Consider the following 27,169-nt stretch of genomic DNA (forward strand, 5'->3'; position numbering starts at 1 on the left):
TGTCTGCATTGTTGTTTTTGTCATTGTTTATCCATCTAGTTACATGAGACAGATTTAATGTGCATGTGCATGATTTAGAATAAACTAGAGAAAGAGACAAATATTTCTCATAAAGCTTTCTTATCTCCTTTGGATGATCAAAAACAACCCTCCTTTGTATGGAAATTCAGCATGTCATCAGGAGAATTTAAATTAGGGAATTTCTATAATTTACGATGATTGTATATTTTCTGTAAATTTGCAGAAGGTAAAACAGACAGCTGGTTCCTAACCAAGGGGCCAGGTCCCCCCTTTTTTTTTACAACCCCCCCAAAAATTGGGGTTGTAAATAATCATAATCAAGCCTTGTGAAAATGAACTCTGTTTTTCTGACCCATAGGGGGCGGTAGAGTACGGTTGTTGTGAGTGTTAAACACGACATCGACGTACACATTATCTGGGTTGTTCTTCTTTATCTTTAAAATTTATATTTTTCCAATAGTTACAACCTATTAACAGAGCTATAAACAAATGTCCTCATTCAACTGACCTGTACCTAAAAAACATAAGCTAGACTACAAACTCTTCCTGCGGAGGGCAGCACAAGTGTACAGACTGCCGGAATTCTATTGGTAGAAGAAGAAGTAGAAGAACAAAATCAAACAGGAAGTCACTAAATGCGTAAACTGATGCGAACAGGCTGTGTTGTGTTTTGTTGGTAAAGTTTTTTGTTCTTTCGCTGATAATCGTTCGATCCAACTTGAAAATTCAAAATGGGGAAGCGGCAGCACCAAAAAGACAAAATGTGAGTATCAAAGTTATCCCGAACAATAAACTGTGTTTGTTATTGTGGCTGTTCTATGCTAAGCTAAATTAGCTAATGTTTACCTACGAAGCCAGCCAGCTAATTCATATAAAACCTTAAATCTGGAATTACTTCAGAGTTCATTTTCATATGAGGTATTATTCCACCTACAGGTACATCACTTGTACAGAGTACACACACTTTTATGGAGGGAAGCGACCAGGTGAGTTCAGATTTCCATTTGTCTAATGTTCCCAACCTGCTGTAAACAAAAGTTACAGAGTATATTTGTGTATGAATATAAACTCATTACGCAGTTTAAATACTCTTAAGACTGTATTAAGTAGCTCACACGAATATAACAAACTTCCCCGTCCTTAATTAAAGTTGTTACAGTGACTGTTTGATGACTTTATTTAATAATGCGACGTTTGTCTTTTCATGTTATTTTTATTGTGTGTTTCCAATTATTATCAGTGAGTAGTTTTTAACTGTAAACATTTAAACATTACATTATCTACAGGTCCCGAAATGACTATACTTTTGAATCAAATATTCTCAATAAAATATGATCTTTAGGCAGAATTCATAGCAGGACTATTCTCTCAGACCAGGGGGCCCGGGTCTTAACTTTTTGACTTGTGACTTGTTGTACCAAACAAATGTCTAATCAGGTCTCCCTCCTTTTTTTCGAGGTTCAAGGTTGTCTTTATTATCCCTGCGAGAGGGCAATTTGTCTTGCAGTCAGCAGCAAAACACATACACACGGGCGGCTGTGGCTCAGTTGGTAGAGTCGTCGCCTCTCAACCGGAAGGTCGAGGTTTCGATCCCCAACTGGGCAACATGTCCGATGTGTCCTTGGGCAAGAGACTTATTGCTCCCGCTGCTTCGGTGGCGGTGTATGAACGGCATTAGTTACTTCTGATGGATGATATACATAGCGACCACTACCATCAGTGTGTGAATGGGTGGGTGTGACATGTGGTGTAAAAGCGCTTTGAGTAGTCGGAAGACTAGAAAAGCGCTATATAAACTCAAGTCCATTTACCATTTACACATAAAGCCCGCAATCAGCAAGCAACATAGAATGGACAGTAAATAAACACAATAGTTAAGAGACAGATGGAAGCAGAGGCAACACAGTTAGTAGTTTAAAAAGGTGATGGCAGCAGGAACAAATGAGTTTCTCATCCTCTTCGTCCTGCATGCTGGCAGGCTGAATCTGCGGCCTGACGGCAGCAACTTAAAATCCTTGGACAAAGGATGACTTTGATCTGCCAAGATTGACTGTGCTTTCTGAAGACACTTTGTTCTTTATAAATGATAAAAGTCAGAAAGGGACGATCCTGTGATTCTGACACACAGTTTAACAATGCTCTGCATTTTGTTGCGGTTTTTGACGCTGAGTACCAGGTCACCATGCAGAATGTTAAAACTGATTCAATGAAACAGGAATAAAACATCTTCATAAAAGTGCTGTCAACATTAAAATTCCTAAGCTTCCTCAGAAAGTGCACACGCTGATGAGCTTTTTTGCAGACAGCTTCAGTTTGAAGCAGTTTGAAGGTGAGTTTGTCATCGATGATGGTCCCCAGGTACTTGTATTGGTGCACCACCTCAACAGCCTGGTTGTTAATAAAAACAGGGGAAATGACAGAAGGATTTTTCCTGAAATCCACTGTCATTTCTTTAGTCTTTAGGACATTAATGTCCAGGAAGGATAACCTGCACCAGTCTGTGAATTCACTCACGACTGGACCGTGATCTGGTTCATCAGTGCTCAGGAGGGAAACGATCACCGAGTCATCTGCAAACTTGATGATGTGCCGGTTCTCATGTCTGCTTTGACACTCATTTGTGTATAATACAAATAAAAGGGGAGAAAGGACACATCCCTGGGGTGATCCAGTAGAGGAATAAAGAACATCTGATACGATGCCATTTGCTCTCACACGCTGTGACCTTCTTGTTAAAAGTTCCATCAGCCAGCATATCAGACCACTGTCAATGTTGTGGATGGACTTGACTATCTGCTAAGATGTGTGGTTGTATGCAATTAAACGCTGAGGATAAATCAATAAAAACTAAGCGTGTGAGGGTCTTAGCCCCCTCAAGGTGTGTCAGGACTGTGTTTAACAAAGTGCCCATTGCGTCCTCAACACCCCTGCCTGACCTATATGCAAATTGGAATGGATCTAAATTTGCTTCCACAGCTTTTAAAAGTGAGTCCTTTACAATTTTCTCAAATGACTTCATTACAAGAGAATTAAGCGCTATAGGTCTAAAGTCATTGAGTGCCTTAGGAAAAGGATTTTTGGGCACAGGTACAATTATGGAATCTTTCCATAAACAAGGAAGGAAGGATGCTACGGAAGAGTCTCAGGACCATGCCCTCATCAACATCGATGCTGGCCTGCCCTGAGGAAACATTTTTAAAAGTTGACTGTTCCTTACTGAAGTTTAAAAATAAAAAAAATAAAAAGTTCAGTTCATTAGACAGTTCAACATCAAGCTTGTCATCAAGGGAGATTGTACATTTCTTAGATTGTATCCCCATTATAGATTTCACACCCTCCCATGCAGGTCGTGAATTTCCAGAAATGAACATTCCCTCTACTTTGTCCTTGTGGCTACGCTTTGCAAGCTTTGTCATATGTATAGCAGTTGTGGCCATTTAATTCGAATACCGTCCTTTCAGGTTTTATTTAAATTTCTTTTACGGGTCTAAAGGGTACAATTATAAATGATATTATAGACTAAACACATAAACATGATTTTGTATACAGAAACCACAATGTGTACTGATACTCAGTTTCTAAACAGTCTTTACTAGTCCAGTGGATATATTTCAATACAAGTAATTTATGATGTTTCATCATATTAAATGTTGCTCCATGTTTTTACATTTCAGAGATCCCTAAGTCAAACTTCCGACGGCTTCCATTTGATCACTGCAGGTAAGAAGAATCCTTTTTATCAACCCCAGGAGAAGTTCATCAATTCTGTCTCATAGCTCAGTGAGTTTCTTTTAGAGCACAGCTAAACTTTGGCCATGCTTATCCACCAGCAGTGGAGGATACTTTTCAGTATTATATTGCATGGCTGGGGAAAATATTTTATCTTATTTACGACAATCTAGCGGGACATGGGTTTGTCTGGTATAATTGTAAGTAATAAATCATTTGTGTCATTTTGACTCAACCTTTTCCTCCAAAAATTCAGCTTGTCCCTTCAACCGTTTGAGTATCCGGTCTGCACTGAGGAGGGAGTCGTCTTTGACCTGCTGTAAGTAGAAAATGCTCAATTCAAAGATCAAATAAATTAAAATTGATGATACCAGAAAATAATATATTAAAATGGTCACAATCGTATTCGTCAAAATGATCTTTTTATTTGCTAATTGAAACAACAGGACATTTTACTTGTGTATTCTCTGAAGTTTGAAGAACAACTTGGAATGTCTGAGACATTTTTAGTACAGGACTTATTGAGTAGACAGACTTGATGTCATATGAAGTAGAAACATGGTGGCCATGTATGCTTCAGGGTCATACACTTGTTATAAATTAATAAATTGCCATTTTTTATACGGTGTTAGGTTGGGACTATTAGTTGTTGTAGCTGTTCCAAACAGTTAGACACAACACATGCTTCTAGCAGCATCCTTCAAGCTTATGACACATATATTATAAACACATACCTTGTGTTTCAGGAGCATCGTCCCGTGGATTAAGAAGTATGGGACCAACCCCGCCTCTGGAGAGGTACGAAAACAAGACCAATAAATCAGCCAACATCCTTTTCATCAACAGACTGCCCCCCTCTATAAATACACTGACTACTGTAGATTAACCTGCATGATTCATTTTAGATTAGTATATTTATTGTTCAGTGACCAAAACTCGCAGCCTTACTATACAGATTTAAAATTTGGATTGACACATTATTTTTTACTTGACTTTAGCTACCAAAACTCAATGGCAGTTCATTTTCTTTGACAGGACGGTATGTACTATTTTGACTGAGTCGTTCCTCAAAGTAGACAGTGAGGAACTTGATTTATTTATTCTGCATTTAGTTAGTCATATACAGGTTGTGATGTGTTACTTATTGAACAGCTGAGCTTAAAACCTTCCAAAAACATCAGCTCCAGTGTATTTTAAAAATATTTAAGATTGTAAACTAACACCACAGGTTTTCTTTTTTCCCCACAGAAACTGGAAGCAAAGTCCCTCATCAAGCTCAACTTTGTCAAGAACAACGATGGTAAATATGCCCATTGCATGCCTTTACTGTACTTTAATCTTAATGCAGATGTGTAGAAAATGGGGGTAAAACAAAAAGGTTGCTTATGCCATTTGAGCTGAACAAGTTCCATTTTCTGTTTCTAATCGCTAAAATCAGCCGGTAGTTAGGGAAGAAAAGGTCAAGCTAACACACATCTTACTGCACCTCTGTGTGAGAGAGCAGCTTGAAAGAGAAAATGGGACTTACAGAGTGTCAGAGGGTAATTTTGGGGAAGGGGATAAGAGCAAATTAAAGCAAGTGGAGGAGGGAAATGTGGGAGAGATGATATAATTCAGCAGGGAGCACATTACATGAGCAACTCCTTGACTTCTGGAGGAGATGAGGTCTGAGCCTGTGGATGTCAGAGGAGAAATAGTCTGCTGGTCTTTTGCTTCTGATTTTTTTTTTTTCCTCTTTTCATTTTGTTCCAGGAAAGTATCACTGCCCAGTTCTGTACAACGTCTTCACAAATAATTCCCACATTGTTACCAACAAGGTCACAGGCAACGTGTTTTCTTATGAGGTGGGTGAACTCAAACGCTTTCCTCACACAGAAACTTTTGTGGAACAGATCGATGTCTAAAATTACACACCCAAACACACACACACACACACAACAGATGTTACTGATTTAGATTCGGGTGATACGACTCAGATACTCAGCCCACATGGTTTCACAAGATGCTGCCATACTTCACATCAAATTAGTTTTACACAACATGTACTGTTTTCAAAACAAATGGAGAATTTCAAGCTGTTCGCGACGAGCTCTTTTGATTATACAAATGAAACCGAATTAAATTGACAAATTAGATACAGTTCTTTTTTAAGGCTGTCTTTCATAATTATTGAATTAGAAAAAAACAAGCAGAAATAGAAATCAGAATATTTGAAAATGAAACATAACATGTCTGAATAATTGACCTTACTGTGTCCCAAGAGATGCTTTTTTTTTTTAAGAATATTTTTTGGGCTTTTGCCTTTATTTGGCCAGGACAGTGGATAGTGTAGGAAATCAGGAGAGAGAGAGGAGGGGGGAATGAGGAGTGAAAGGAGCCGCAGGTCAGACTGGAACCTGGGCCGCCCGCTTGTAGGATTATAGCCTCTGTACAGGGGGCAAAACCTAACAGCTAGATCATCTATGCCCCATTTGTTTTCTTAAGTATTTCTTTTTACACCCAGGCTGTTGAGGAACTCAACATCAAGACCAAAAGTTTCAAAGATCTGCTGACTGATGAGCCCTTCGCCAGAAAGGACATCATAACACTTCAGGTGGGGTTTTGCTTTGCTTCAGTTTGTCAAAGTTGTAACATTGTATTTAGGGAAAGTTTACCCTGAATCTGTGTGAACACGTATATGTTTTTGTCTTTGTAGGACCCCACAAACCTGGATAAATTCAATGTTTCCAACTTCTTCCATGTAAAGAACAACCTGAAAGTGTTGGATCCAGGTGAGTTCAATGAGTGATTTTTTTTGCCATAGAGTATGCTTTGTGTTTCATTCTACTCGGGTGCTAGTCTAGGAGTTCTTCCTTCTTCTAAAACAAAGGTTAAACCACTTCCTGCTCCTTGCTCTGTATTTCCCTGGCTCTGTTCAGATGAGGAAAAGGCCAAACAGGACCCAGCGTACCACCTGAAGAGTACCAATCTGGAGACCAGGGAGACATTAGCTGAACTGTACAAAGATTACAAGGGGGATCAGCTCCTAGCTTCCACCATGAAGGAACCAGTGGCCAAGAAGACAGACAAATTAAACGCTGTGAGTACACTCACTAGGATGGTACAAGTACTCTGAACTTGATTGGCTTGAAAGAGAATGTAAAAGGGACATGAAACGGGGAAAAAAAGGAATGGTGGAAAAAAAGACACTGATCTTTTATGACTAATATTCTTTTTGGCTAATCAAAGTTATTTTAAGCAAAATATATTGTTTGTCCTTGCTGTCCCTTTCTTTTTTTCATTAGCTCTGCCCCCAAAAGTAACAAAACAACTTTCTTCTCATCAGAACACTTTTTTGACTGGATATCATTTTTCTTTCACTGTGCTACGCCATGAACTGTTACCACGTTTGCTTCTCTGCTTGCTGACTTGAGAAACCAGTTCCTTTTTTTTTTTTATTTAGGAGGCTTACCCTTGACCTCATGGAACATTCAACTAAAAGGGGAATTTGAAAGTGGCATCAGTCTTTTGAGGAACAAGTGCCAACTCAAGGTCAACTTACTGGGTCCTTCTAAAGCTTTAAGTCTTCAGGCTTCTTAGCTAATCATAAAAATGGAGGAAAAATCCACCACATAGAACATTTCCAATGTTATGATAAAGCCATGAAGTGTAACTGTAGACTTCATAAGTCAAATAAATCAATACATTATTCAAAGATTTTTTATAAAACGTCATTAATAATTGTGACAGCAGGTGTCATTTTTATTCTGTACACTGGAGGGAGCTAAATACACAGTCATACACTGACAGTGCTGTGGGCAACGAGACAAACAACATCCAGAAGCAGAACAAAGAAGATCTGAAGTGCTCTGAGAGAAAGATGAATAATATAACACTACAGATATCAAATGAGATATAAAAGGACCTAGTCATATCAGTAAGAAAATGTCAGGGTCTATAATATGAGTTAAAAATTAAACTATGATAAACTGTACCAGGTTTATATTCTTCATTTAAAGACCTTTTTGATACTTGTTATGTTTCTACAGATCAGCTTTTAATATATTATAAGTCAGCTTTAACTGTGTGGGAATCAACACAAAGAAATGTAACAAAAAAGGTCAGCTGCGGCCACGTTACCACCACTGTGTCCTTGAATGACTGGGGGGGGGGGGGGGGGGTCTGATTCAATTTAAACAGCATCCACACTCTTTTTCTTTCCTTTGATGCTATGCCACGTCTGTTTTTTTTTTTTTACTTCCACGCTTTTCCTTGGTTGCTCTCTGCTGAAGTTCACAGTCGATGTGATGCTGTGACAGCATCTGAGAGAACAGGGAATATAGGTCAGACGGAGCATACAAGGTGAAGTCTGCGCTTTCATGCGCCTTCACAAGAACTAGAGCAGAAGAATCCTAAACCAGGACCGAGGAGTAGACTTTTGAAATCCCTTTTCGCGTCTCCTCTTTTATCATCCTGAGAAATGATTCTATTGACTTAAATAACTCCTCCAATCCCGCTCCATTGTTGGGGATATATTTGGATTTTGTGTATTACTATGCAGCAAATGTGTTCTACTATAATTTAGCCTCGAAGAACCTCCAAGCATCTTAAGTGACCAATGATTATGAGATGTTATAAATCTCTCAGGGCTGGGGATGTTGTGCTCTTAATCACACAGAAGCTTCAGAGGCTGTCATTAAGCTGGTTTGCACTCGATGCACCACTTAGCGAGGGGGACCAGCCAAGTGTGCGGCTTGAAAGAGGTGTGGGCTGAGTGGCGCGATTATTCTTCCACTGGAGGATGAAGCTTCAGGCTGTTTTTAATGAGAAAGTGTCTGTCCTGTTGAAGTGCATCTGAGCAGAAAACCTGCCAGGCGTATATAGCACATACTGATTTCCAGTACATTTGACAAAGGGGATGGATTCAGGCCGCAAGAAAATACATATTTTTTTATCAATTTATCTATCTTTCAACCTGAGTGACTGAGTGTAGTCTAAACCCAAGGATGGTCTGTCCGTCGTAATATACAACCAAGAAAAGCAGCAAATCTTCCATGTGGGAAGCCTCAGTCAGTCTCAGTTGAAAGGCAAAGTTTTTTGATTTTAAAGTTGATCCTGTCCAGCCCGCACCTTTGCTCAGGACATTTGGGTAGTGTGCTAAAGACAAATACCGTGGATAAACGTGGCCTTAGTGAGTTTCCTCCATTGGGTAGCTTGGCTCAAGCCTTAAAGATGGGAAAGGAGGTCAGGCATCCTGACTGAGCTCTGTGTACAAAAAAGCCAGCTGAGGTGGTTCAGGCATTTGATAAGGGTGCTTTGCTTTGGAGGGTTTCTGGGCTATTCCAACAGGGTGGAAATCCCGGGGCAAACCCAAGGCATACTGGAGTGTTTAACCCCGTCATCCGTTTTCTCTTTGTAGCTTTTCCCCGATCGTTCAAACACATTTAATCAAAGATATTTCATCCCGTCCTCTGTATGATCCCTATCATCCCCTGAACCCCCCTTGGTGACTTTAGTTTTTATTTTCTGATTTTTTTATATTAACTTCAACTTGGAGTCTTAATTGTCCAAAGATCCTTTTCAAGAATGTCCTGGCCAAGAAGGGCAGAAACCCAATTACATATTTGAGACATAAAACTCAAGAAAAAGTTCTAGGATGTCAAAAACACTGACCTACGTTGAAGCAGATTTAAATGCATTCAGTCACATTAAAAAGGTCCAGTTCCGTTCCAAAGATTCAAGTGAATTTTCGGTTGATTGCAAGCACACTGTGCAGATGTTAAATACATTCAGTACATAAACAGGTAGTCAAGAGGTTTTTATTGTCTTGCTTAGTTCATGTTGACTTTGCTTATGGAGTGGAGGACTTAGGTCCAGCATGTACTGGACCAAGATGAGGTGAGTCTGATGATGACCATTGCTGCCATGACGGCTGTCTAGTGTCTACAGCTCTGCTCACGTCCTGATCCTTGGCGTCACTGATAGTCACGGTGTTGCTGTTAAGAAAATAATTTTAAAAAACCACTCACAATCAAAATAGTCTTCCAGGCCAGATATTATTGCTGGCAGGCTAGCTTTGGCCCGGGGGCGACCAGTTGCCAACCTCTGTACTAGACAAATGGCATGTGGGCAGCTGGGTGTGAGGGAGGTGCCTTGAGTAGATCATTAAACTTCTAACTGTTCAAGGTGCTGTAGTCGTAGAAGAGAATATATGCTGAAAACAACATATCTTAAAAGCAGTTTTTTGTTGTTTGTTTTTTCCCCCTAGGCCCACTACTCGACAGGCAGAGTATCTGCCTCCTTCACATCCACAGCGATGACTCCTGCCACAACACACGAAGCAGGCAAGTGAACACCTCACACAAATAAAGCCCTCTTCTAAGTCCCAGCAGACAGAAACCTTCAGCGCATCTTTCTCATGTAGCTTTAATCTTGATTTATATCCACAGAAGACTAGGCTAGTAGTCATGCCTGCTCTTTTTGCAGCTTTGCGATCTCACACACACAGTCGAACGTTGCTGCAAGTGGGAGCTGCTCTGTTTGACTGTGTGTTCGTCTCCTGTCAGTCTCTGAGCTGCATCATGAGAGAGATTTTCTGTTATGCAACTGCATAGTAGGTTCAGTATACTTCAGAAGAGGAGGACGATGTTTGGATTTAGTGACCCAGTTCAGGTTTCTGAAGAAGAGTGTTAGGCTGTTTACTTTTATGGTTCTGTGTCTTTAGTTTAAATCACTGAATACTGAGACATGTTGTAGACCCAATGTTTAATCCTAAATAGAAAGTGTTAGGTTATAATATTGAACTGTGTAAGGATTGGTACTACAGCTGCAAGGATGAATGATGTTTGTATCAACTCTTTTTCACTGACACAACACCCTGAATACTTTGACTATGATTAAACGGTTTAAGCTGTAGAAGAACATAAATATTCTTAAATTACAGCTTCCTTAATGTGAAAATGATCTGCTAAACTTTCTCCTCTATGACATTGAATTAAATATATACTTGGGTTGTCATTATTGGGTGTAAAGTTGGGCTTTTGGAATTACCGATGGTCATTCGTCACCCCTTTCTGTCTTTTTTTTTTTTTTTTTAACCAAACCACTTCCCTGTAAAGTGTTAAGTCTGAATGGTTATAACTCTTTAGCCCATGTGTGTGGAATGAGAATTAGCTGATTCAAGATTGTTTATATGAGAGTAATACTTACCGGTAGATAAATCAATAAAGCTCACTGCAGAGACTCTTAGGATTGTCAGAAATCCTATCTGCAGCAGCATCATATAAAAAAACTATCAATGAAATCTTAAGATTATTTTTCTAAATGGTTAGCGACTAACTTACCAGACTAAATCAAAAAAAGTTATCAAACAATTAAAAAATGTTCTGTTCTAGATGCCATTGCGGATGACACTGTGCGATACCAGTATGTGAAGAAAAAAGGCTACGTCCGTCTTACCACGAATAAGGGAGTCCTGAATGTGGAACTGCACTGTGATAAGGTAACAACACGCATATTTACACACAAACAAACTAACTTAAGACAAAAGATAACAGGAGAGAGAAGTCATGTAAGAGAATCACAGTTTTTCTTTTGTGACTGACTGAGCACTTTGTGTTTTTTTTTTAAGATTTTCCACATAAATAATGTAGGGGAAATGATCATCAAATTTCCTTTGAATTCATGGATTAAATCTGTATTTTCATGACAGGAAGTGTTAAAAGAAGTCAGAGGAGATAAAGGTTTTAAAATGAAAAGTTGGAGACTTGGAGCGGATTTGCGGATCAATGCTTAAAATCAGCAACCTGACTTGTAAAAAGTCTAAGTTTTTTAAATGAGGCCTGGTGTTTTTGACCTCAGACTTAGCTGATTTAATTTGCTGGCACAGGGTTCTGCAGTAATTATGTTGTGACGTGGGTTTGGCCTGAGCCGCTGGTTAAATGCTATTCAAGGTGAATCATTCAAAACACAGAAATCAGCCTCTTGCAGAGTGTGTCCCGCAGGTTGCCTGGTTTACATCTTAGCAGAAATGTCTTGTGTGCTTTGTTTTTTTAAAGGTTAGGTGTTGGGCTCGAGAGAGACAGCAGGAGTTCCAGGAATGTATTTTTGCCCCGGTAACCAGGCGCTTCATGTGCTATGTTTTTATTGGCTTCTGAACTGTCGAATCAGAATAATGAGGGGAAAGTTGCAGCGGTTAGACAACCTGCCCTGTGCGCCCCACATCCCCCCCCATCCCCCCCCCCCCCCCCTACCAGTCTTACTCCCCAGTGGATTTCACACAAGATTTCAGCTCTATTTGTGGCCTGCTGTTTATGAATTAATGAGTGCTGTTTCACTGTCACATACACTTTGGGTCAAACACACCCAGAGTCCACCTCCCCGTTAAATGCCCATTGCTGACCCAGCTAGAGATATTTCAGTTGTCAGTGTGAGGACAGAGATGACTGAGATGAAATGACAGGATATTGAGGAGCGTACAACTTTGGTATATTTAAAAGAACGATGGATCTGGTAGATGACTTCACTGGGATGAAATCAGTTGACTCGGACAGGTTTAAAAAGAATATTCATGTACATTTAGTAAATTCAGTCAAGTCGATGTGCAGTGAAAGAAAAGAGCCAAAAACTAATTAACTAAATAACATAGAACAAATTTACACTGTTAATATGTCTGATGACATTCATTAGTCAAATACAAACACATTTTTTGGTTATGTTTAGATTTTGAAAAAATAATCAAATTATTAAACTAAAGTTACTACGAAGGTTAATAGAATACTTTTTAATTGCAGATCATTCTGGCAGGCTTAATGGATTCTAAATAACATTTTGATATCAAGACTCAAGTAGCAGTCTTGACGATCCTGGTTTAGTTGTCCATGATTGTATAATTGGCAATAAGATGTAATAACTGATCTGGTTTCGGACGACACTCTTACAGGGATCAAAATAACTCTTTCTCTAGTATTGATTGTCCTCCTCCAAAAGTCAAATCTGTATCCTTTTCTTTGGATTTACTCTCCATTTTTGGAGCTTAACCTGTTTCAGTGAATCAACCACTGCTTTTTGATGGATGCTGCATTGGATTTTTCCAAGGAATATAGACTTTTTATCTGGTTAATACTAATACTAATGGGACGAGGAGTGTCATCACTCTAGGTTCAATCTTCATTAGGTTTACTTGTGAAGTTAAAGTGACTTACCAGACATTTATTTCACTAACATTCCTCAAGAGTAAAACTTCAATCAAATAACTCCACTTATTTTGTGTCTCACTTTAAAGTCTGGTTGCCTGAGAATAACTTTTAAAAGGGAGGGGGCTTGTAAGCATGCATATATTCAAAGTTTTTTTTTCTGTCTGCGTCAGCAAACATTGTTTCCATGCAGACATCACTGATAACAGACCATTTTAGGCAGCAGAGCATGTTTCTGAATTTGATTGCATTTTAAACTTTCCCCAGTAGGCTTAACTCACACACACCAACACAGCAGCAAGCATGCAGACGAGCATAATTAACCTCAATTACAGGGCAGCGGCAGAGTCAAGATGTGGAAAAAGCCTTCAAGTTACAGATAGTGATCTCTGACGTGAGAGCGTCTGGTTTAAAAACTCAAGAAGAAAGCTTCAAAACAGACAAAGAAAAGGCTTTTATATCTTTATTTGTCTTTCATTTTTATGAATGTTCCATTTTCTGTTGTTACACACAATTTAATATTACATTATTTTTCTGGTGTTTTTTGCCATTGAAAAATCCATTTTACCTGCCAAAGGTCAATCCATTTTTTTGTCTAGTGGTTAGAAACAATAAGCCAATATGAACCAGAGTGCTTTGAAAATCTGGGATTATAAGAGAAGCAAAAAGCTGGCAGAGCAGTGAACCCCAACAGCAAAATGGAGACATATGTGGAAATAAGACCAGCCGAGCTTGGAAGAGACCTGTCACGCAGGAAAAGGCCTATGAATAAAAATAGCTTCATTCAAAGGCATCTGGTGATTCTTGGAAACAACCAATCATTGTTGCCAAGGGGAAAAAGTTAGTTTCTCACGCAAACACACACACACGGACACTTTCTCAAACACACAACACAGTGTCCCTCCAGACACTGGTAGACCTTACCAGCGGCACCGTCTTAAGCCCCCCCGCCTCCCTCATTGGTGACACATACTGGCTCATTTTAAAGAGTGCCAGACAGTCAAAATGAGTTACTGTCAGTGAGTGTTTGTTCTAATTATTCACAAGATGCCTTAAAGTTGTTTTCATGACCCAGGATTTACCTTCAGCGAGATGAGAAATCCAGATGCTTCCTTTTTTTTTTTTACATCAACAAACAGCTTTGTAGTACCAAACTTGGCTCCTTACTGTATGGGCACATGGGCTGCCTGAGGCAACAGATGAACCCTTCTTCATCACACAGCAATGTGTATAGAAAAAACACTTTGAAGCAGGTCAGACAGAGTGTGTGACTCAGTGTGGTTATGTGAATGCAAAGCTACCTGCAGTCGTGTCAGCTCTACCTGGAAGTTAAAATATAATCTCCATGTGTAGCTCAACTTCTTTCTAACATCCTAAAGGCAGCTCTGTACAAGAAGTGAAATGGCTCACTATAGTTCCTCCTCTTGTAGTTATATTTTGGGCCGTTTTGCCTTTATTGGACAGCGCAGCTGAAGAGTGGCAGGGAATTTAAATACTGTGAAAATAATAAGGTGATGAATAAATATGAATGTCTTTTTTTTTTTTTTTTTAATAATGTCAGCGTGCACTGTCCTTCAGGTTCCCAAAGCTGGAGAGAATTTCATCCGTCTGTGCAAAAAAGGCTACTATGACGGGACGGCGTTTCACAGATCCATCCGAAACTTCATGGTAAGGACTTCAACCAAACAGACATGCTCTTCTGTGATTACAAACCCTTCAAACTTAAAATGACTTTAGCGTCTTCTCATATGCACAACAGCAGGCTTCATAACCAAAACTTATTAAGTTCCTATTTTTTTAAAAGAACCTTTTCTGTTATAATAAATTCTTAATCTTCTATTCTATCCTGTTTCACTCATGGGTTCACCAAGGGTCAATCTCAGGTCTGTTACCGTAAAAATCTGCTAAATAAGACGCACTTCTATTACCTTTCTTTACTAAAAAGTGTGCTGCGTCCTATATACAACCAATATGCCAGTTCTAAAATGATGAGACATGCAGCGTCATGTGCTCAAGTGCAGACCAATGATGTGGTTGTGTATTGCAAGTGGCCCATCCCTGCTCCAAACTTACTGAGATAATCAGTGACGCAGGGCCAGGCTGGCGATGCCAGTTTCCTAACAGCTTTTCTCCCTCATAAGACCATATTCATTCATATGAAGAAGACAGTGGTAAACTCTTAAGGAAACAAACTGGTGATGTGTTGGTTTGATTGAAAAGTCTCCCAACTAAAGACAAACAGTGACATGGGGAGGTGGGCAGCGCTGCTCGCAGGCTGTGGGTCTGTACTTCACAACTATCACCGTAGGCTGAGAGCTCAACTTGAGTACTGTTAGCTAGCAGGAGTGCAAACCCCACATGGCGAAAAACAGAACTAAAACTGCACCTGAAAGAGCTACACAGCTGCACAGAAACAGCATGTTTTGGACTTGGCTAAATGCAGTGGAAATCACACAGGAAGACACTTTAATCCTTTTTCCTTCTGGGAGACCCCTCAACACACAAATACCAATGGGCCTTATAGTCCAGATTTTTACGGTGCTTTTGTCCATTTAAATGGTGCTCTTGTGCTGGGGGGGTGTGCCCCATAGTTTGAGAAGCACTGGTATAAGCCAACTTATCTTTTGCCTCTCTGCTGAAAACGAACTGGTGCTTGGATAGAGGATATTAGATGGAACAAGATTAGAGACATTAGAGACCCTAGCATGATGTTAATTCAAAGTGTATAAATTGCTAAAACCAGTCAGTTATAGTCCTGAAGGTATAATAGTCACCATCGCAAAAAAAAAAATCGTCTACCTTTATGAATTTTATATGTATGTAAATGACTGGATTAATGAAGGTTTATCTTTTTTGTCAAAACAATGGATTAATAACAACTTTATCTACTTATCAGTTACCTCTCTTTTTTAAAAAAAATAATGTATTTTCTTTTCATGCAGAATGAACAAACACTGCTTTGGTTTCCTACTCCCTCCCCAAACTGCAGCCTCTCGGTTCAGACTGAGAATTTCAAAAGACAGGTCTTTGATCAGCCGCTGCTCCAGGTGTTTTCAAAGCTGCCGCTCCCGTAATTAAAGTGGCTCTTAGTGGTCATCTGGTCTCAAGAGGACCCTTACCTTTTTCATCCTATCCTGTGGTTTTCACACAGAGGGTGGCCACTGAATTGTTTATAAATAATTACTGAGCCTCTTACACCTTCTTCGACTTATCACAGCTGAAAAAGGAGAGGATGGTGGCCTTGGAGAGAATAATTTCATAGCAACAAACACTTCTTAACACCGTGTGTTAATGGGATCACAGCTGTGGCCCTTACTTCACTTAAAGGAGTTTGTCAGGACTTAAACGGAACATCCTGGAATGATACTCAAAATAATTTTCAGAACACCAACGAGCTGCTCAAACAGTGACGAACGGTTTCAGACAATTATGACGCAGGTGTTTGCGTCTGCCAAGTCTACCTGGACCATTTTAACATTAGTTTGCAGCATTGTTGCTTTTACAACTCTGCTATCTCTATTCACCAGGGAGCATTAATGCATTCTCAGGATTCTTTCTGGTCAACAAGTTTGTCAAAGACGGCGTCCAGCACAAACACAGATAATACAGCCGAGTCCCTGAGACGCAGAGTCCTGATCACAGCTTAAGCTGTTTTTAAAACTGCATACCTAATCAGGAGAGATAGAGATATGGTTGGCTCTATTGGAGCCCGTTAGAATTAGAGTCTAGAGTTTTGTTTAAACAGATAAGATTTCATACAGAATTCTAAACACACATCTATAAGAATATTGGGTTTGTTTTTATGACCTTATGGTCTCGCATGCATGTTAAACGCATCTCTTCACTGCCTCTAACAGAAAAACAGTACAGAGACCCATTCATCTCAACTTTGCTCCACAGCAGGACCAGCAGTCAGAATCCCCCAGTGTGTGCTAAAACAAGACGTCCAAAGAAATGCACAGAGCAGTCCTTAGCTATATAAACATTAATAGGAAAGTTGAGCCTTTACAAGGAACAATAGAGGCCTGTGTCCTGTAAACGTATTCACTGGCTGCTAGTGCTTAACAGGAACATGCCCACCGGGTTGAAAATAAAACACTAAAGTAAATACTGTAAGGTCACAGCTTGACTGGTTAAGAGCAATCAGACATTTTCCTATTTGAATGTAAGGAGTGTAATGTAGAAGAAGCAGCTCTTGACAAATCGCTGGACAAACCCGGTTTTGGCTTTCATGTGCAGCAGCTGACGTCAACCAAACCTAACAGAGTGTTTTTTGTTTCAAGATTCAAGGAGGGGACCCCACTGGCACCGGTACAGGTAAGATGACGACAGCACTCAAACCACATTTAGTATGACATAATACCATCTGTGTTCAATGATTTATAATTCCTTTTTGTTGCTTTGAGTAAATACCTCTTGCAACCCGAGATGCAAGTCAAGAGTGTTTCTAAATATACCCCTTAAAGGCTCATGGGAGCACAGCAGACCCAGACACACACACACACACACACACACACACACACACACACACACACACACACACACACACACACACACACAACAGAAAAGATGGGGAGATGATCTAATGGTAGAGGGCTGAGTGTAGGGTATAGAATGGGGGTGTGCTGAACAACCAATCAACCAGCATTTGGAGTAATTCCCCTCTTTTCAAAAGCCAGTTTAAGAGGCAGCTCAGTGAAATTGACTACTCTGCCTCACGCAGTTAATTTCCTGCCTTAATGTCGTCTGTGCTGCTCGCAGTGTCTGCAGCACGAAGAGTCTGTGTCTGCGGGCGTCTCTGAGCCCTGCGCAAATCTGCGTCCACCGTGACAGATTTATGAAGGTGCAGAATTCCCGACCTGTGGGTAAAATTCTCCTCATCACCTGGACTGAAAAACATGTCAACAGATGACGTGAGCAGATCTTTGACTGGCTTTGTACGATTGATTTCGGCTGTCGTTTCAACCGTCTATAATGTGATTGTCTGGTTATTTGCTATGATCAATAAGAACAATAACTCTCCACAGACAGCAGCAGTAAAGGACTACTGCCATTCATGTTGTTGTTTACTGTATATTTAGAATGTTGACTACTTTGCATAGAGTAATGAACTTGCAGAGGTTATTTTGGGTCACAAGAAAAATGAGTGTGATCGTTTTTTTCTGCTACTCAAAGGAACAATAGGTAACAACACGTCCAGCCTGAATCAAACAACCACTCAGGGTTAGCTAGCATGTAAGTAGCCAATCACAGTGACTCTAAACAAACTAGCATCATCAAACTTCTACGGCTCTCTCTCTCTCTCTCTCTCTCCTCACCACAATAAATCTGATTTTATGCAGAATATATGCTCATATCTATTGTTGGGTGTAGAGATGATAAAATAAGATGTGGAACCATGATTTGATACTTTTTTGGAGTTTATTAATCAAGAGTTTAAAAAAACCCAATTTTGTTTTAGTTGTTCATTGCCTGCACACACACATATATATTGAAAAGAGTGTCACATCCTGCAGTCTGCTCAGTGTAGCGCTCATTCTTTCCCCAACTTGAGTTAAGCCTTGTTGATCCACACCCTTCATAACCAGGCTTTAGTGAAAGACATGTTTTTACATTTTTCTTAGAAAGCCTAGACATATATTAAAAAATAAGAAACCTGGGGCGCTGGTGGCGCAGTGGTTAGTGCGCGCGCCCCATTATGGAGGCTATAGTCTTCCAAGTGGGTGGCCCAGGTTCGAATCCAGCCTGTGGCTCCTTTCCTGCATGTCATTCCCTACTCTATCCACTGTCCTATCTCTCCACTAAAGGCACAAAAAAGGCAGAAAATCAATATTTAATATTTAATTTTTCTTAATAAGAAACCAGAAGCACTTAAACCCATATTTAAAAAAAATGTCCAAGTAACGTGTTCACTAGTGGAGATGCTTCACAGCTGAGAGTCAATGAAAGATGTTTTCATGTCTCTTTCTCTCTTTTCATGTTTAACCTTTTCAATCGGTAGAAGTTCAAGGCTTTACTGTGTTTTCAACTTAAAGCAGAGGAAATGCAGTTTGATGAATTGGTTAACCCTTTGGAGACGGTTCATTTCTCTTTTTATCCCCCTCTATCGCTCTCCTTTAACGTATGATCAAAGTCGTGCTTAGGTAGAATGTCGGGGAAGAGATCAATTTTGCAGAAATGTCACAAAGCTGACTGCCGCACAAAAGCCCCTGAATAGTTCTTTGCTTTGCATCATACACCAGCTGGCAAAACCCTTAAACACACCTCAGGGTGACAGATCCCAAACCCCCCCCCCCCTGTGGGACGCCAATAATGTCCTGCAGTGTGTATTCCTGTATTCTCATCATGATGATTCTTAATGATGAAGTCAGTCTGAATAATGATTCACAGCTGAAGGCTCACTTGGCTCAATGTTCAAGGGAGCATTATGTCTAATGAAAATACATTATTTCTGTCTCTCTCATGATGCAGTATTTCAAAATAAAGTACAAGTTGAGCTATGAATTTGTTGTTTACATACAAACTTTATTTTTATTGGGTTATTGTTATTTATGTAAAAGTATATAATTGTGCATATCGGAGCGGAGGGTTAAACAATGATGAATCCAGTCTTATCAGCTTTACTGCCCAAAGTTCACTCAGTTTTGTTTACATACATTTATTCCAAGATGTTGCAAAATCATGAAATGTAAACTCTGTGAACCGTCAGCTATTTCTGGTCCAATGTGCAGACAGAATGATCTTATTTATAGGAAGAGAAATAAGCTGCTTTCTAAGAATCGGTGTGGACATCACTGGACAAACATTTCTCACTAGTTCATAAAACTTGATTCAACAGTTCCCATGGTTTTGAAGATGTTGAAATGGATTTCCTGTAGTAATTATAAGATACATGTTCTCCCCATTTTTTTCCCTCTTCTCTCTCTCTCTCTCTCTCTCTCTCTCTCTCTGATCCCAGGAGGGGAATCCTTCTGGGGAAAGCCTTTCAAGGACGAGTTTCGGCCCAACCTGTCCCACACAGGCCGCGGGGTTCTCAGCATGGCAAACTCTGGTCCAAACACCAACAAATCCCAGTTGTAAGAAATGATTTTAACAGCCTTACATTTTCAACTATCGCTCTGTGCTAGGAAGTCAGTCTGCAGAGAATCATCTTTTTGTTTTTGACTTTCCTTTGAATTCTTTGCTGAGGCCCCACAGGAGTGAATTTGATAAACAAGTTAATTTGTTAATTTTTTCCTCAAAGAAAAAGTTGTACATTTGACTTTTATTTGTTTATAACTGAAACTATGGTCAAAGATTTTTATGTTGTTTTTAAGTAAAGTGAAAGGCCCATCCTCTGTCACTTGCATGCTGTCTACTAATACCACCCCTGTTTGCCTAAAGCCAGAGTCAGCTGTCTAAAGCCCTTTACAGATTTGACAAAGTCCTGCTGTCATACTGCGCTTGTACGTACACATTGATGACATAAGGGTGTGATATTGGTGTCTCAGTGCGTTAATTCACTTTGCATTATGCCGTTGCAGAAGCAAGAGACGCTAGGCGTGTGAGCACACAGTGGAAGCTTCACATACACACACATTCAGACACACACACACACACACACACAGCGCTGTTCCACCTCGCTAGCTCAAACGTTACACATCGTCAAAGTCTTCCTCCCATTGCTTCTACCTCCAATGGCGGATCAGTGGCGTAACAACTGTTCCATCATTATACATCTGTGTGTTACACATTACAGGCCAGGCATAACAGTGCCGTCAGTATCCCACCTCAGAGTGGCAATCTGTAAGCGCCATAAGATTCATAGTGCTACCTTACCTTTAGCATCTTCCCGGCCTCAAGGACTGTATTCTCAAAAGTTTAGTGCAGACTTGTTTCTAGTCCTTCCAAACCATGTAATAAAAAAAACTCTTACCGCACACGATGAACATGGTTTCAGAAAGGATTATATCGATTATTATGGTTTTAAATTCAGATCATAATATAATAACACAGTTGTAATACTTATTTAAAATACTGTACTTTACTTTCTCTATATTCTTCACATGATATTGTTTTGTATTTTAATGTTTACACTACTGTTTTTGTTAACTGTGTGTTCTGCTTCCTCTCAGCTTCATCACATTCAGGTCGTGCACCTACCTCGACAGGAAGCACTCAGTGTTTGGAAGGTAATATTTCTCTATATATATTAAAATTGACTCCACTGTGGTTGGGTTAGCTTGTTTTGTGCACTGTAGCCGCCGAGACAGAAGGCTACCAAAGTTGACAGTCATGACAGAGACTTGCTCAATCAGTGTCATTTACACAAACAGTTGTGTCCGAGCTTTCTTTTTTCTCTTCTTCTCCTTTTTGTCTCTTCTTCCTCTTCCTCATAGTCTCCTCCTCTCTCTCTCTCGCTGTCTCTCTTTCTCACCCTCTGGTTTTATTCTTTAAATTTATATTTCATTGTTTGGAGGTCCAGACAGTACAAACAGTGTTGTGACTTCCAGTCTGACTCCTGGCTGACAGCAGTAAAGAATTCAGTAGCTGCTGAATCTCTCTCTCTCTCTCTCTTTGTCTCTTTGTCTCTCTCCCCTGAGCTGAGTATGATCTAAGACGGTTTTTCTAGAAAGTCCTGGCTGTTGTCTAAAATTATTCAGACTGCTTTCACCTGACTGATTCTTCACATGGTCAACACTTTAAAAGCTTCTGCTTTCACCTCACGTCTACCTTTTTCTTTTTTTTTTATCCTTCTCAGACTGCAGTCTTTTCACATTTAATGGGGCTGGCCATGTACGACCACTTTACCAGATCTATACATAATGTGAAGTCTGCATGCTCAGGTGTGGCCACAGTGAGGTCCTTTAACTGTGGCTTCATCACGTTGAATTCTATTCCAAGAATAGGCTTGAGGAGAATCTGCTGTGATATTACTTTAGGATTTAAAGTAACTCCATGTTCTAATCCACCTGTATTGATTTAAATGTATTTTATTTAACAGGAAAAAATGTTCAGGAGCCAATAGCCTAGTGGTTGGTTACATAAGGAGGCTCCTCCAAGCGGACAGCCCATGTTCAAATCTGAACTGATGCGTTTTTCACTGTCCTATCTCTACAATATTGAATATGAAAACGAGGCTTGAAATAAGAATCTGTCAAACTCTTATTTATCGTGTGAAATGTGAATTTCTTTGGCTTTAACATATAATTAATGGTTCCGTCTGATAAAGTAAAGTGCGTGTGTCACACAGTGTGGGATCTCCTCTGTCAGACTGAACATGTGACCGTAGAGCACGTGTTCAGCCCCGCTAGCCATTGGATATACAAGTTCTTATTTGTTTTTTCACTCTACACCTGAAACCAGGAGGTCCCCCCCCCACAGGAGCAGCTTGATGAAGACGTTTCAGTTTAAAGAGCAAAGTGTGAGCCACACGTTTTAACAGCGCCCCTCAGCAGGGGAGCCAATAACAAATGTGGCCTTTTGGCCCTCAGTGTTTGACAGACTCTACATCTTCTGTGATTCTTTTTGTGTTGTGTTTTTGTGCTCATAAAAAAAGGCTATAAAGCTTTACTTTTAGCGGCGAATCATGTTCACTGTTGTCTGAGAGAAGTAATGAGGACTGCACAACTTCCTCTATTGCTGGACGGTTTCGCAGGATATAAACTTGATTGGATCTAACTTCGGAGCGCCTCTTCTTGTCATGAATGAGTCTACCTTCTCTTTGTCATTTTGAGTGGTAAAAATGGCTTCATTTGCAGTGACTTTATTGAACATGTATCAAACACATATTGATTATATATTTTTGCTGTGACCAAGATGAAAGTGATCTGGGAGTAGTGTAGGAAGGCCGGGTCTCGTGGCTCCTGCATGTCTTGCAGATTAAAGATGTTTTGTGTTTTTTTTTCTCTTTTGTAGGATTGTGGGTGGATTTGAGACACTCACAGCCATGGAGAATGTGGAGAGTGATCCCAAATCAGACAAGCCGAAGGTAAGTTGTTGATGGTTTCATTCACATATTTTATGTGCTGTTATTACACTGTTAATAATCATTTTTAAAAAAGTGAAAAGTCTAGCAATCAATGACTAGCCTGCTTTTATAAAGTGTTCTTAGATAACAGTTGTTATGAATCAGGGATGCAATTCTTTAGGATAAGGTGTCAAGTCATTGATTTGGCGCTTTACAAAAAAGACTCATTGATTGAGATCGATTAGATCTTGTTTTTATGCTGAATGAATCTTTCTAAGAAATTATTTTCTATCATGTTTATAAGACAATGAATGAATGAATGAAGACTGGCTCATGAATCTAGAATGTCTTGAATATTTATTGTCCTCGCATCAAAAAATATCTATCAAATACCTCTCCATAGGTTTTTTTTCTTTTCTTATCTTGACATTTGTCCGACACCCTCGACGAACAAATTAGAGTTCAAGTGCCAAATCATTTCAAGTTCCTTGATGACTAACATGAATATGAGCTGAAGAGGGCAGGACTCAGGCGTAGTGCTGTTTTGACCCTTACATGGATCATCTAAAGGTCAGCCGCTGAGACGAGAAATGAAGAAGGGGACCGGTGAGAGATGACTTAGAAATGCCATCGACTCGCTCGTTTTGGTCTTTGAAAAGCTAGAAGTGTTGTCTCTGTCGATTGATCCTGAATCTTAGCAGATGTAGCGTTGGTATTTAAAGGTTAAAAAAAAAAAAAGCATGACTTCATTTTCGTCTCATGTTTGTTGATAAAATTTCTGTTCTTTGTTTTTTTTTCAAGCTGCAGGTAGAAACTTTTATTTGAAAAAGGAAAATATGTAGAGACTGGTATTTGATGATTGAAATGAATATTGGTATCATTTACGAATCATGAAAAGAAATGTACCACAAATATTTTTTTAAGTGATTTTTTTTTTGCATTCCTTTTTTTTTTCTGAATTACAGTCGGAGATCAAGATCATAAGTACGGATGTGTTTGTGGACCCGTATGAAGAGGCGGACGCTCAGGTTTGTATTTCTCTGTCTGTTTTCACTTGTGAACATTTCTGGTTCAGGATACAACATGTGAAATTAATTTGATAAAATCGATACAGTTAAAGAAGCTGACAAATAAAAACAAAAAACCTTTTAGTTTTTTAAAGTCTTTTTGATGTGACCAAAAGAAGTAGGGAAAAACGTCTGTAGTGTCATGCTCCTTTTAGATTGCTGTAGCTGTATGTTATAGATGAAGAGACAGAGGACACAGTTCCAGATAAAATGATGTATTATCATGCCTGATTTAATATCATTTACTGAAGACCTACAGACATGTTTTAAGACGTATTCTGATTTGATGATCAATTATTGTCTGATGTGCTTTTTCACAAGCTGTTTGATTTTGTTTCTAAGTTTCACACACAAAAAGCTACTCCTCTATTTTATGTATATTTAGAATCAATTAATATGTAAGTTTTTACACTTATAAAAATGTAACAGCTGTACACAAGATGTCTCCAGCATCCCTTAAACTCTTGGCTGAGCTTTATTAGGATTCTTTTACTGCTCTGTTTAGCCTGTAATTAAAGTTTTAAAGGCTGGGTTTGAGTTTAGATCCAAAATAATCAAGTAGAGTTCAGAGCAAACACCACAAGAAAAGAATCGCCTTTATGTGAATATTGCAGAACTATTTCACATCAAACTCTTGAACAACATGTCAACTGACTTTAAGTATTAAAGGCTTTCTTTTACACCTGAAGCTGTTGGCCCATCTGCAATTAAAATACAGAGTGTACAGAGAGTGTCAACATGGGAGTAACAGTCACTGAGCATGAAGTCATTGTGGTGTCTGGTGTCTGGTGTCTCTGTGTCCTCTGATCTGGTATCCATGTCTGTGGAGTTACATGATCTTCTCTTCTTTTTTTTTTTTTTTTTTTTGTTTTCTCAGATCGCAGCAGAGAGAGAGAAGGAGCTGCAGAAGCAAGAGGAGGAGAAGCAGCTGACCAATGTCGCTGTGAAGAAAGAGGACGAGGCACCCAAGACCTTCAAGGCCGGTGTGGGGAAATATATCAACCCTGCCACAACGTAAGGACACACACACACAATCACACATGCATACTGATGTACTATTCATCAGATTAGATCATTTGTTCAACTCTCAAGACAGAATGTTATTAAAATGTTTACCTGACCCCCCCACGCAATCTGCCTTACACTTCCTCTCCCTGTCTGATCAAAGCCACTTGAGAAACAGAATAACAATGAGTGGGTGATAAAACATCATTGTCACAAAGCAGCACAGGATGGGTAGAACCATAAAGTGCAGAATGGCAATTATGGAAAAAGATTACTCAGTTTCCCCGTGGGGATAATTTAGGTTTATTATCCAGAACATATTGTCACTGAGTCTGGGGTTGTCTTGTTTTTAGTGTGAGATAACTCTTTATTTCACATGTTTATGTTTATGTATTAGTTTTGGCATTGAAGGAAATGTATAATCCCAAATATGATTAAGACATGAAACATGAGAGTCAAGTACATGAATCTAAAGTTGTGTTAGCCACAGAGTTTTTATGACATTCTTTTATTAAAGAATGTTTTTGTGTCTTTATTCAAATCGTCTCTGTCTCCTCAGAAAAAATTCTTTAACATTCTTCGGACAATTCAAAAACAATTCAAAAAACTCTTTACACATTGTAGTTTCCTGCAGCATTGATAAAAATAACAGAACAATACAGTCATTAAGCAAAGTGAAGGTGTACATACTGAACAGACAATAGCCTCTTCATTTTGTCTCTTTGATGACATTTTCACTTCAGAATTGGAAAATCCTCCTGCCTCCTTCTACCTGTAACATTCATTCAGCTAGATTTATGCAGAGTCATCATTAATGTTCTGCAATAGCAGTCCTTCCACTTTAATGTAAAAGGCACGTTTGGCATTGCACCTGCTTTTAATATCCCTTTAGGTTTGTCTGCAGGAGGATGCTTTCTGCAACAACATGTATATCGTAACAATTACTGTGCTTTGAATAGTTTTTTTTATTTTCAAGTGATCAATTATCTATTGATTAAACTAACTCGTTAAAATACAAGCGACTAGGCTATGCATGTTAATGACAGTTATGTGAAACCGTGCTTTGTCTTTAAAGTCTTGATTGAATTTTAAATATTCATGACAATCATTGGTTACTGGAGAAAATATCTCCTGTATTATTTTGAGTAGACAGCATCACAGTTTTTAACATAATAAGACATTTTATTTCAGTGATGTCACATAAAGGGTTTTAATGGCACCTTCACAGCACTAGATTTCCCCTGATGTCACTCTTTTTGTTAACTGTTTGCTACATTTAATCAACTACCAAAATCAATCTGTTTAAATATATGCAGAGAAATCAGTTGTTGAAAAAACCCCAAAGCAGCGGCAGCTGTTCATGTTAAGGTTTTAATAACTGTTGCTCATCCTGTTTGAATCAGCTTCAGGTCTTCCACCTACACCCCCCGGCCTTTCACACTACAAAAAAGATGAACACATATTTGAATGACTTAGCCAGACTTCAGCAATGAAGAAGAAACCTGAAAGGCCTGTATGCTGTATTATAAACGGCACACGCAAACGTAATTTTTGGAGAAAAGAGTAGAGCATCAAGACAGTACAAAGGAAGAATACATCCGAACAAACACCGCAATTCACAGAGAAACAAGATCACACATCTGTGAACAAAATAGCGGATTATGTTTTTATCTTTCTCCGTCAGAAAACGTCCAGCTGCTGAAGATGAAAGCAAGCCTTCTACCAGCGGAGTAACGGCTAAGAAGTCCAAAGGCAAGTCCACCTTCGGAGACTTCAGCTCCTGGTAGCAACAACACATTCAGCAGTCACCAGTCTGTGTTTTTACCGGCAAACATATATTGTATTAATTCTTGTCTTTATTGTATCTTAGATGTTTTGTCATCCTGTGAAACGATTAATTAAATTTTTTTCTTCTAAAAAAAGGGGCTTTTTTTTGTACTTCAAATAAACTTTGACTTTGAATTGAACACAATGTACATTGAGAATTATTTTCCAGTGAAGCAAAAGACATATCAGCATTTATCCAGAGGACACATTACTCTGATCCCTGCTTGTTAACACCTATCATCAGACTGTGGTGGTCACTGATGGAGGTTTCAGGATATCTAAGGTAAAGGATGACGACATGCGGCTACTTTGGCCTGAATCCCAGGGGTTTAAATGGATTTCTGCATCACGTATCCATAATCATTCAGAACGGCGCTCCACAGAAAGCTCCAGTTATA

The 27,169-nt window shown here is 39.3% G+C and overlaps 1 protein-coding gene and 1 long non-coding RNA gene across 2 annotated transcripts; one reads left to right on the forward strand and one right to left on the reverse strand.

Annotated features, from left to right (window-relative positions):
- The first annotated feature begins 628 nt into the window (after positions 1–628).
- On the forward strand, positions 629–26,911 carry ppil2 (peptidylprolyl isomerase (cyclophilin)-like 2). The gene is made up of 20 exons (XM_061038255.1): positions 629–784; positions 958–1,007; positions 3,696–3,741; positions 4,007–4,069; positions 4,497–4,548; positions 4,999–5,050; positions 5,503–5,594; positions 6,254–6,343; positions 6,446–6,521; positions 6,669–6,829; positions 9,998–10,073; positions 11,124–11,230; positions 14,502–14,591; positions 17,207–17,240; positions 19,882–19,999; positions 21,038–21,094; positions 22,821–22,893; positions 23,838–23,900; positions 24,817–24,953; positions 26,629–26,911. Exons 1-20 carry the CDS (start codon positions 753–755, stop codon positions 26,729–26,731), a joined length of 1,572 nt encoding a protein of 523 aa, XP_060894238.1. The 5' UTR covers positions 629–752; the 3' UTR covers positions 26,732–26,911.
- LOC132974306 (uncharacterized) lies at positions 9,535–21,107 on the reverse strand. The gene is made up of 2 exons (XR_009673106.1): positions 21,000–21,107; positions 9,535–9,725 (listed from the first exon to the last, which is right to left on the reverse strand). It is a non-coding gene; the product is annotated as an uncharacterized LOC132974306 (long non-coding RNA).
- Positions 26,912–27,169: the final 258 nt, after the last annotated feature.

Source organism: Labrus mixtus, chromosome 5 (assembly GCF_963584025.1).
Source record: "Labrus mixtus chromosome 5, fLabMix1.1, whole genome shotgun sequence".
Classification (NCBI taxonomy): domain Eukaryota; kingdom Metazoa; phylum Chordata; class Actinopteri; order Labriformes; family Labridae; genus Labrus; species Labrus mixtus.